Raw genomic sequence first — 12,289 nt, 5'->3', positions numbered from 1 at the left:
AGATTAGAGAGTTCCACAGGCCCACGCATTAATGCTTGGGAATTTGGGGTCTTTTAACGGAGATGCCAGCTTGATTCAGATAAATATCCAATTTTAGGAAATCCAGTTAAAGTTAGCTTGATACAAACCAGACCATCTTGTTTTATTTTAATTTACTTTTTATCTACCAAGTTATTTATTTGGTCAATGATTGTAATATTAAAAGCTTGGAGACAAATGTCCATCAGCAAGGAACTGATTATCTAAAGTGTCTACCCATGAAATTAAATGTGTGCCTTTAAAACAATGAGGCATGTAACAATAGCACACCATCTAAGATGTGTATTTAAATTAAAAAGGAATATGCAGAACAATGTGTAAATTATGCTAACATAAGTGTTTAAAAAGTGATGGCATCCCATGTATACATATAACCTGAATATGCCTGGCGTTCCTCTGGAAGACCACTAATTAGAGAAACTAAAGACAGTGGCTGGCCTGGAAGGAAATATTAGGGGCCAAGAGTAGGAAAGAGACTTAACTTTTCACTGTCTCTTTTCCAACTAGTCAATCTTAACTTGAGTTTCTTTTACTTACTGTTGTCTAGGGGGTTTAAATTAACTTTCCATCTCTTTCCAAGATTCAGTACAAAGAAAATCACTGTGTCAATATCAGGCAGGAGAACTTTGATTTTCTAGTCCCATTCTATATATATCTGGATGTGTCCACCACAACCTGGATCAGAGCATCCCTGGCCTTAGTGTGATTTTTGTAAAAGGTTCTTCTTCAGCCAGATGGATGAGAAAGATTTCCTCCTTCTGCTTGGAGATAGCATAGTGAGCAGAGCTGGATCTCATCCATGGCTTATATCTGAGGTTAGGTACTGTTGTGAAGTCTGCACACTGCACTACCATTTGTGGTGGCCCTGATCTGCGTCACCTTACTGGGAGAGACTATGAGTTCCAGGTTCCTCACCTGGTGTGTCACTAACAGAAAACTCAAGCTCTGGGTAGATCATTGCACCTGCCCTAGTTTTCCACCTGCTCTCACAGTCTCCCAGGTGACAGGGTCCAAGGAAGTAATTGTAAGTTGATGTGATGAATGATATATAGCCCCTCACAGCCCTTCAATCTGTGAAGGGCTTACAAAGAGTAAAGAGGAAGCCACTCTGATGGTGGAAGTTGCATCAGGTGGAGCTGTCTAAGTCAGAGTTTCTCAACCAGGGCCCTCTAAGGGACCTCTAGTGCACTTTGGAGACGTTTTTGGTTGTCTCAACTGGGGGTGGTGGGGCTACTGGCATCACCAGTAGGTGAAGGCCAGGGATGTTATTGAACGTCTTTCCATGAGCAGAATAGTGTGCCCCAACAGAGAACTGTCTAGCCCAAAATGTTAATAGTGCTGACATTGAGAAAGCTGGTCGTATGCTGTGGTGGCAAACAATTTTTTAAAATCTCAGTGGCTTAACTCAACAAATAGTGATATCTCCCTCGTGCTGGACTGGCAGTGCAGCCCTGTTCACTGGCATCATCACCTTTCAGCCTGGTTGGTAACAGAGCCCTGGGGAGTCAGACTCCTTCCACTGGGGAGTCTGGCTAATGGTGTCTGTGTGGGCTTCCACCATCACTGTGACAGAAGAAGGGAATTTGGTGGATGGCACAGGAGATTTTAAACGTCTGCCCAGAATTGGCACATGTAATTTCCGTTGGCTGTAATCTATCATATGACCAAACCTAAATTCACAGCAGGTGGGAAGTGCATTTTTGTCTTGGACCCAGAAGGAGGGGAGAGTGGGAATTGCTTTGGACTGCCCACATGACTGCTATACTGACAGTAGTGCTGGCTGTGGTCTCGGTGCAGGGATTTAAGGAAGTCTTCTGCTGCCTAAAAAACCACCCCACACTTAGGGGCTGAAGATAACAGCAGTCATTTAATTAGCTCATGAAGCTGAAATTTGGCTAGGTCTGGGAGGGAACAGCTCATCTCTACACCATGTGGCGTCAGTTGGGACAGCTCGAAAACTGGGAGCCGAGATCATCTGAAAGCTTGATCGCTCATATGTCTGGCGGTTGATACCGGCTCTAGACTGAGACCTCAGCTGTGACTGTCAGCTGGACCACCTACACTTGGCCTCTCCATGTGGCTGTTTGGCTTCCTCACAGCATGGTGGCTGGGTTCCAAGGCAGAAAGTAAATGCTGCCAGTTTCTTAAAGCCTGTGTCTGGAAACTGGCACAGCATCACTTCTACCGTATTCTCTTTATTGAGAAGTTACAGAGCCCAAATTTAAGGGAGAGAACATAGATCCCATGTTTCAATAGGAGGAAGTCCAAAGAATCTGGGGGCTATGTTTTAAAACGTTCTCAGTTAAATGACACAGTAGAAAAAATGTCAACATTTCTTTAGGTGGAGTTTGGGGAATGAGCATGCTGGACAAAAGCACATCAAATCTGAATTAATTCTCAGTGTTTTTTTTAAATTTTTAAATTTTTTTTCCATTTATTTTTATTAGTTGGAGGCTAATTACTTTACATCATTGCAGTGGTTTTTGTCATACGTTGAAATGAATTAGCCATGGATTTACATGTATTCCCCATCCCGGTCCCCCCTCCCACCTCCCTCTCCACCCGATCCCTCTGGGTCTTCCCAGTGCACCAGGCCTGAGCACTTGTCTCATGCATCCAACCTGGGCTGGTGATCTGTTTCACCCTAGATAATATACATGTTTCGATGCTGTTCTCAGTGTTCTAGAAGGTCTTGACTCCTAGCTACGCACTCCTAGTGCTGACATAAGCCTTATAAAGATACTTCAATCCAATTATAAAATATACACCAAATGTGCTGTTTTAATAATGTGAAGTGCAATCCAGGTTTGTTGTTGTTCAGTCACCCAGTCATGTCGGACTCTTTGTGCCCCGTGGACTGCAGCATGCCAGGCCTCTCTGTCCTTCACCATCTCCTGGAGTGTGCCCAAGTTCACGTTCATTGCATCAGTGATGCCATCCAGTCATCTCACCCTCTGACACCCTCTTCTTCTACCCTCAATCTTTCCCTGCATATCTTACTAGCATGGGAGATGAGTGCAATTGTCCAATGGTTATACCTTCAGACCTGGGGGACTCATCTTTTGGTGTCATATCTTTTTGGCCTTTTATACAGTTCATGAGGTTCTCACGGCAAGTATACTGGGGTGGTTTGCCATTCCCTCCTGCAGTGGATCACGGTTTGTTAGAACTCTCAGCTCTGACCCATCCATCTTGGGTGGCCCTGCACGGCGTGGCTCATAGCTTCATTGAGTTATGCAAGTCCCTTCGCCATGCCAAGGCAATGATCCAGGAAGGGGCAATCTAGGTTGATTTTGATTTAATTGTCTAAAATAATACATGCTTTATTCTAATGCAAACAAATGAATTTTAAAAATCAAATTCTTCTGTTAAATGTTTGTTTTCTTTAGTAATAATAATAGTTTAGTTCATAATAATAGTTTAGTTTATCTCAATTTTGGGATTTAGCAGATTAGTGGCACTCACTCTGCTTTGGATTCATTTTGCTTTCAACTTCATGGTTCAGTTTTGACTTTAAAGCAGGCTGGACTTGACCTGAAGCACTTTCTTCAGGAATCAGATGCAACAGGACTTGAGGAATAGCATAAACGGGCCATTGTTTTCCTAATTTTGAGAAGGGGATTATAACTACTACCTACGTGTTTTCCTATCTTTCCAGAGTAAATCCTAGTAGCATTGGCTGTGGGTCATGGAACTACAGAATTATACAGCAGAGAGCATCTTTCAAGGTCATCAAAGTTGAGCTTCTTCATTTTGCATGTGAGAAAAGTGAGAATCAATGAAACAAGGTGACCTCCTGGAGTTACAACTCACTGTTACACCGAAAGAGCAAGTGCAGTTGGTACATGTTGAGGAGACCCACTGATGAATCACAGGGAATTGAATGTTTCCCTCTGTGTTCCACTGGGGGAGAAACAGCTTCTAAGCTTCTGCGGCATTGGCTTCTCTTGTGACCCCATCCCAGCCCTTGGCTGCGTCTACTCCACATCCCCAAGCCTGGACCATTCCATCTGCCTTCTGTTTATGCACGGACAGCTGCCTTTTCCCTCATCCTTTGTTCTTGTCCTTTCAAATACAAGGGGGAGTTGCTCCAATGATAGCAAATTCAGTTCATGAAAAATTCTATAACAAGTGTACTTGACCATTTGATCTCTGGCTTCTCCCGCATATTTGCCCTTTATACCCTGAGAGCCATAAACTTCATTTCCTTGGAGCAGATTGTAATTTCAATGGAAAGGAAATAACTGTGTAGCCTTCAAGCTGAGCTCAGTTCAAATAAGAATCAAGCAAAGCTCAACCCTGGGCATTATGGATACTCAGGCACTGAATCAGGCTATGAAAATCTCTCTGAAAATCACTCTGAAAACACAGCTTTATGTTTATGGTGTTGGAAAACCTCTGACATGGGTTCAAATTCCAGCCACACCATTTCCTAACTGTGTGATCTGGGCAAGATGCTTAAGCTCTGTAGACTCAGTTTCTCCTTATGTAATTGGGAACACCAATCAATGTGTCCAAAATGTTGTTTAGCCATTCAACAAATATTTGCTAATACATCCTGTGTGTCAGACTCTTACAGTTTATGATCCAGTGAGGCTGTGGAGTCACAGTGAGTTCAGCAGCAGTACTGGTTTTCAGGCTTGGTCTTCAACATGAAGCTCTTACACAATACCAAAACCTGGGCCCCATCAAAAGTGATTTGGATTTAGTTGTTTAGAGTAGTTTCTTGTAGATTGTAATGGATGCCAGGGCTGAGAATTACTTAGAGGGAGGCTTTAATGGGTGTGAAGAAGAACATAGCAAAGCTACTACTGTAGCCCAGAGAAGAAATGATGGAATAGGTTTTTGACAGTAGCAGGGGTTTCCCTGATGGTTCAGTTGGTAAAGAATCCACATGCAATGCGGGAGACCTGGGCTCAATCCCTGGGTTGGAAAGATCCCCCAGAGAAGGGAAAGGCTACCCACTCCAGTATTCTGGCCAGGAGAATTCCATGGACTGTATAGGCATGGGGTTGCAAAGAGTCAGACACGACTGAACAGCTTTCACTTTCAGGGACCCTGTATCTGCAGCTATAGAGGAGTGATTCTCAGACTGTATAGGACTTCCAGTCACTGGAGGGGTTGTTAAAACGCAGATATCTGGGCCCCCTTGATTCAGTAGTCCTTGGTTGGGACCTGAGGATTTGCATTTCCAACCAGTTCCCTGGAGATATTAACATTGCTGGTTTGGAGACCACATTGGACAATGACTGATCTAGAGAAAAGCTGTCAGATTTGGTAGATAAAATGCACAAAATTTGGTGATAGAGGGTCTGTGTACCTAAGGGTGAGGGAGACTGCAGGGATTCTCTTTGGTTTTCTGAATTTTGCCACCAGAAGTATGGCTTGTGCCATTTATTGATATTCAGGGAACAGCCCATCACACCAGAAAATATCATGATTTCAGTTCAGTATTTGAGGGTGACTTTGAAACAACTAAGTGGATATATTAAGTAGGGACATATATAGAACTTGGAAGAGAGAGTGATTAGAGATTTAATTTGATAATCATTATATAAATGGTCCCTGAAACCAAGGACTTATCAACGGGACCACTCCATTTTTCCAACTTTCTTTTGCTCTTATCCTTAATTTCAAAGCTCTGGCTTCTCTTTTGCTTAGCCTGTCCAAAATGCCATAATCCTTCTAGCCTCTGTCCCTTCTTAAAGGTGCTTCCTTCTGTTTGGAAGAATGCTTCCTCTCCCCCTTTAAATTTAGCTCCTTATGCATTCCATCCCTCAGGCTTGGTCATTAAATTTTATAGGACTCCGTGTGTGAGAGAATTAGCAACAGCGCCATCTGGTGGAAATAAGTGATGCAACAACTATGACCTTGCAGTCTAGGCCCAGGGTTGTTAAAACACTTTAAAAATTTGAGTAAAACTTCTTAGAGGGAAGATGGACTTTCTTTTTGACAGAAATAGTTGGAAGAATTGGACATTAAAAAAGATGTTCAGTTTTCACAATAGAGTGGCACTGTAATTCAGAGGTGTTTATTCAAAGGACACATGTGAAAGGAAATAAGGGAAGTTGGAGATCTCCACCCAAAACCAGCTTTACAGAAAAAACGGGAACAGGCCTATTGCTGGGCTTCTCAGCCGGATTTGCATGTTGGAACCGATTGCTCAGTGCGGATGTTGCTGTCGAGCTGTCTTGTAGCTCCCTTGATGGCAGATGCAGGCCCAGTGACTTTCCTCTCTCTTGCTCCTCCACTCTGGGCCCTCCTTCTTCGGGGGCATGGTGTTACTAAATGGTGATGTCAGGGCTACACAACTGGTCAGTGATGGTAGGCTGAACGTATGAATGTGGACTCATAATTTTTCTTTGTTTCTAAATTTTTCTCAGAATGGGGAAAATATATGGCTTTTTAGTTCTGTGATAGAAAATAAAAACTGTACCCACAGTTTATGGAATTGATTTCACAATAAGCAGCTCTCCTTTGCTTCTAATTCAACTATTCTTGCTGTTACCAGTAGACTTACTGAAGGACTTGAAGCCAAGTGGATTGATTTTGGTCAGTCTGGATTTAATGTCCCTGGATATAATGTCCCTATGGACAGAACTTTTGTATCCAGCTACTTCACAGACCATTACCCAGCCTGCATATTGTTTGCTCAGAAGTCTGGTCCCTTTCTTACTCCATTCAGACACAGCATTGTTGGGGGTCATATAGTACAGAATATAATCACTGTACCAGGTGAGTAGTTTTGATTCAAATACCTTAAATTATAAGGGAATTTATTTCTTATATAACTGGTAAGTCTAGCAGTAAAATGGCCTTTCCGTGAGAGATGCTCCTGTGATTCAATGATTATCAAAAGCCCTATCTATTCTTCCACTTTGCTATCTACAATGTTGGCTTCATACCGAGGCTGTCTTCCTTTATTGTCATAGGGTTTGTACAGTCAGGCTCAACTAGATTATGCTATAGTAATATTATAAACTGAGTGTTTGTGTATGCTTAATCCATATGTTGAAGCCCTAATCCCCAGTAGGACAGTATTAAGAGGTAGGACCTTGGGAAGGCAACTAGAGGGCAAAGCCCCGAAAGGGGTGGTTCCCTTATAAGAAGAGGAACAGACCCCAGAGTTTTCTCTCTTTGTCATGAGAAGACACAGTGACAAGAGAGCCATCTGCAAGCCTGGAAGAGGTTTCTTACTCGACACCGAATCTGTCAGTAACTTGATCTTGGATTTCCAGGTTCCAGAACTGTGAGAAAAGTAAATATTTGTTATTTAAATTGCCAGTCTATGGTATTTAGCTCTGGAAGCTAGAGCTGACTAATACAGAAATTGGTACCATGAAATGGAGTACTGTGGAAGTGGCTTTGGTACTGGGGGGAAAATGGAGAGCTTTGAAATGCATGCTAGAGAAGCCAAGATTACCGTAAAAGGATTGTTAAAGGTATTTCTGGTGAAACCTCAGAAAGAAAAGAGGAGTTTTATAAAGAAAGCATCCATCTTTGTAAAGCATTTAAATAATCATAAATAGCATGATAGAAATATGGATGCTAAAGGCCATTCTGATAAAGTCTCAGGAATGAGAAATATGTTATTGGGCAATGGCATCCTTTGTCATAAAGTGAAGAACTTGCCTGAATTTTGCTCACATTCCAGTGTTTCATGGGAGGTAGGACCTGTGAGTGATAGACTGGGTGTTTAACTAGTTTTTCTAAGCAAAGTGTTGATGAAGCAGTTTGTTTCTCCCTGACGCCTTATAGTAAAACACAAGAAGAGAGAAATGAACTGTAGAAGGAATTACTATGTGAAAAGGAACCAGAATTTAAAGATTTTGAAAATCCTCGGCGTCTGTCAATATATTGCAGAGAGCACAAAGGGTGTGGTGGAACATCCGTCTGAAAGGATATTAGTGGGATGTTAACCATGGACCTGATCAGCCACCCCATCAGAAACTCTTCCAGTTTGAGCTGAAAGGGATGGCTGTGGGACTTCTTAGATGTTATAGGCCTGGACCATAGAGTCATTTGGCTGTGAAAGTGTGCTCTTCTTCAAGACAAAGGAAGAACAACCTCAAAGGTGATTCGGAGATCGTCAGAGCTGCCTGCCTCCTTGATTTTCTCCCCTTCCTTTCAGGCATTATATTCCCTTCTCTGTAATATTCTCTTGTGAAAATGAAAGGGATCGGATTCAGTCATTACAATAAACTACAGTAAAGCCTTAGTGCTCCATGTTCACCAAGCTTCATTCTGTGGTCTCCATGGAAAAGGACCTTTGATAGCTGCTCGCTCCACTGTTCTCTTCCTTTCTTTTCCTGCAGCTAGGAGCTGCATCATCCCCTGTCCCTCGTGGCTGTTCCCAGGATATTCTGGTAAGGGTGGCGCTTCCCCGGTGGCTCAGCAGTAAAGAATCTGCCCGCAATGCGGGAGACCTGGGTTGGATCCCTGGGTTGGGGAGATTCCCTGGAGGAGGAAATGGCTACCCACGCAGTATTCTTGCCTGGAGAATCCCATGGAGAGAGGAGCCTGGCAGGCTACAGTCCATAGGGTCACAAAGAGTTGGACATAACTGAAGTTACTTAGCATGCGTGCACTTGTGAAGGTGGGATTGTCTAGAACAACATAGATTTTTGAGCCACTGACCTAGAGGTTCAACCCCAGGGAGCCACTGTCCGTCTGCGGACACTGTCGCTTCTGACCCTCCCCCAGGCTTTCTCCTCGAGTCTGTTTGCCTTGGGACACATCGATGTTTCCTCTGCTTCTCTCCAGGACTCTGAGATGCTGATGACTCAAGGCCAGTGCTTGTAATTACCTCTTTTTCAAACCTTCAGAAACTTGGTGATAGTTTTCCCAGTCTCTAAAAATGGAGACTGCATTCTCAGTGACTGAGTGTCCTTACTTTTTGGCATGTAGAAGACAAGGTAAAGAGTGATGCGGGAATTCTCAGAAATCTCTTTAAGTGGAGGCACCAGGGAAGCAGATTTGTACTGCATTTAGTTTCTCACGCAGGCGTTTATTTAATTGCTCTGCTAAAGATGGGATATTAGTTTGTTTATTTTAATGCAGGATAACTTAAATGCTCACCTGAAACTATTTTTAAGCAAATAAAAAAGCAAGTAGCAAAAAAAAAAAAAAAAGCTCAATTTTAAGTGTACAGTTTGACGAGTTTTACATATGTTCACATTCATGTAACTACCACCCAGATCATATGGGGAGCATTTCTAGCCTTTCCTGGGCAGAACATGCCCCAAGGTATTTACTTTTGAAAAGAATTATATTATAAATGTTTCAAACATAAAGTATGGAGAAGAACAAAGTGTACTCCTCTACATATCATTCTTATACTTATTACCCAGATTATAAAGATTTTGCCACACAATATTTACCTATTCCCTTTCTCTTTATTCATGGATGTTAACTATTTTAAGCACACCTCCAATATCACACCATTCTATTTTGATATAAATCTCTAAAGATGTGGATATTTTCTTACAGAGTCATAACTTTATTGTACTGTATGTTAAATGATGTGGGATCATTTAACACTCAGTACATGTTACAGTTTCCCTAATTGTTTTTGTATAATTTATTTGGTCAAATTGGAATCCTGTTAAGGTCCATGGTAGTTCTCTCTTTTTGTGCTTGTCATTGGCTTGTTAAAGATACTAATAAGTTGACCTGTAGAATGTCCTGCATTGTCTGTTTCCTTTAGGTGGTATTTAACTTGTTTCTCCAGATGCTTTTTTTAAAAAAAAAAAAAAATGGAACTCAGTTCTACAACCTTGATACAATTCAGGTTCAGTTTTTTTTTAGAATATGACGTTATATGTTTCACATCGCATCACTTCAGGAGGCACATTGGATCTGGCCATTTCATTTTAGTGATATAAATATTGATTCTTGAATTCAAATATTCACAGCCTGATTGCCCCCTTTCCTTATCAACCTTTCATCTAATGGTTTCCACATTTACTTTAAACATTTATTATACAAATATTTGTCAGCCTCTTCACTGAGCACTTGTACTGTACAAGACACTGGGGTTATCAGGATGGACAGAAGGAGCTACTTGCTGACAAGTGTAAAGACTGTTTGTATATCCTCAGCCTAAGAGTATTACCCCGCCCTCTCCTCCCCAGTATGGGGTTTCTTTTTTAGAGCAGTTTTTCTAGCCAAGGAAAGAGGTGAACGGAAAATACAAGGAGAGCCCAGAGCTTCCTTAATGGCTAAGTAAGCTCATTACCTTTTCTTCCTTTACTTCTTCCTCATTTCATTTCTTTCTCTTCCACTTTTCAATCATTTTGCTTTCATAATGTGCCGGGTATACTGAAGTTTGGTGCTGGAAGTATGGTGCATTAACTTATTCTTCTTTGTATGCCATGGTGATTCATGAGGGAGCTTGCTAGGTAGAAGGTCATACAACCTAATTGTGTGAAAGAGAAAAGTGAGATACAAACCTTGTTGCTCTTCCAAGCTTACACAGTAACTGACCCTAATAATGAAGGCTGTCTTTATTGAAAGAATCCAGTAGCGCAACTTCTGACAAGCAGCAAGGACTCTACCACGAAGAAAGACAGTCAAAGGCACAAAATGTAAATGTACACCAAGCCACACCTGATAAGGAATTGTGTGCACTGGCCCCTCTGGAAACTCAGCATACTGTGTGTTGATCACAGATGCTTCGGGCAGCTTAAAGTAGTTGAGTTGTTTTATCATTAGGTCTTCTTTGTGGGATTCAAATACTATTAAAAACTTTTACTCCACCTTGAGGAAAACACACAACTAACAAAAGAAATGCACGTTTAAAAAGCAGGAAAAAGCAACAGAGAGAAACCCACTAGGGTCTCTGAAAAGAAGGGTGTGAAGTAGGTGCTGTAAGTAGGTGCCTTATGTCCTCACTTCATACTGTGACAGGGTGGAAGGCACATTGACCGCTAGTGTCCCAGGTGTGTGTCTGTGTGTATCTGTGTGACCGGGTGTGTGTCTGTGTGTATCTGTGTGACCGGGTGTGTGTCTGTGTGTGTCTGTGTGACTGGGTGTGTGTCTGTGTGACCGGGTGTGTGTCTGTGTGTATCTGTGTGACCGGGTGTGTGTCTGTGTGACCGGGTGTGTGTCTGTGTGTATCTGTGTGACCGGGTGTGTGTCTGTGTGACCGGGTGTGTGTCTGTGTGTATCTGTGTGACCGGGTGTGTGTCTGTGTGACCGGGTGTGTGTCTGTGTGTATCTGTGTGACCGGGTGTGTGTCTGTGTGTATCTGTGTGACCGGGTGTGTGTCTGTGTGACTGGGTGTGTGTCTGTGTGTATCTGTGTGACTGAGTGTGTGTCTGTGTGTATCTGTGTGACCGGGTGTGTGTCTGTGTGACCGGGTGTGTGTCTGTGTGACCGGGTGTGTGTCTGTGGATTTGAATTTCACAAAGTGAAACGCCACCAGCTGGGGGCTTTGCTGCTCCTGTTACAGCGCTGTGGCCACTATCGCAAGACCCGCCACGTGGGGGACTTCTCAGATGACAAGATATGGAATTCCTAAAGAGAAAAGTTGATTAGGAAAAACTTTCTAATGCTGTCTCTTTGGAGAAGCACATTTTACATTGGTTTAGGACCCAAGTGTTAGCTGTTGACTTCTCTTCCCGCACACAGAAGAAAGGAGGACATGGACTAGTGCTGTTCACGTTGGACAGGAGACATGCTCTTGCCAAGCGGGTCAGCAGGACACGCGGACTGCACGCCTCACAATAGTGCAGATTGGCTCAGATGTACTCGGCTCTGCGGACTCCCAGTGCCCCCTGACAGATTTCAGTTTCTGGAAAAGGAAGGGCCACCTTGAGGGCACCTGCTGTTCACCCTCTACAGCTTAAGATGGAAGAACGATAGTAGCTGTTTGTAGCAACTGGGCATGAGGTGATCCTGGCTACCCACAGGTCAGCTCCAGGAAATGGCTACTTTTCCAAGTTGTTCACCACATGGCCCTGAGTGGGAACTAAATTCAGTGCTTATTAGGGGCGTGTAGAGACTCGATAATAGACCTCTCACAAGTCCCTGACCTAGATATAGGGGCTATCTTGCCTTGGATGTTATTGGCAGCTGCGTTGTGTGTGTTCTGTTTGGCTCCCTAGTGGAGAATAGTAACAGCAGCAACAGTGTTAAAATAAAACCCAGATGTCAGCACAGACCTCTGTTCTCTATCTTCTTCTAGATTTTTGCACCTATCCAGGGATTAATGTTGGTTCAGGGCTGGCTCCTACTTCTTGCTTCTGGG

At 42.9% G+C, this 12,289-nt stretch overlaps 1 protein-coding gene across 1 annotated transcript in view; it reads left to right on the top strand.

Moving 5' to 3' along the window:
• The first annotated feature begins 7,382 nt into the window (after positions 1–7,382).
• TMC1 (transmembrane channel like 1) overlaps positions 7,383–12,289 on the top strand; it is a 184,890-nt gene continuing 179,983 nt past the window's right edge. Inside the window, exons 1-2 of the mRNA XM_070480157.1 lie at positions 7,383–7,481; positions 8,355–8,405. Coding sequence (XP_070336258.1) covers positions 7,383–7,481; positions 8,355–8,405 — 150 coding nt within the window. The remainder of the gene's footprint in view (positions 7,482–8,354; positions 8,406–12,289) is intronic.

This window comes from Odocoileus virginianus, chromosome 18 (genome assembly GCF_023699985.2).
Source record: "Odocoileus virginianus isolate 20LAN1187 ecotype Illinois chromosome 18, Ovbor_1.2, whole genome shotgun sequence".
NCBI lineage: Eukaryota > Metazoa > Chordata > Mammalia > Artiodactyla > Cervidae > Odocoileus > Odocoileus virginianus.
This window is presented reverse-complemented; position numbering and strand designations above follow the sequence as displayed.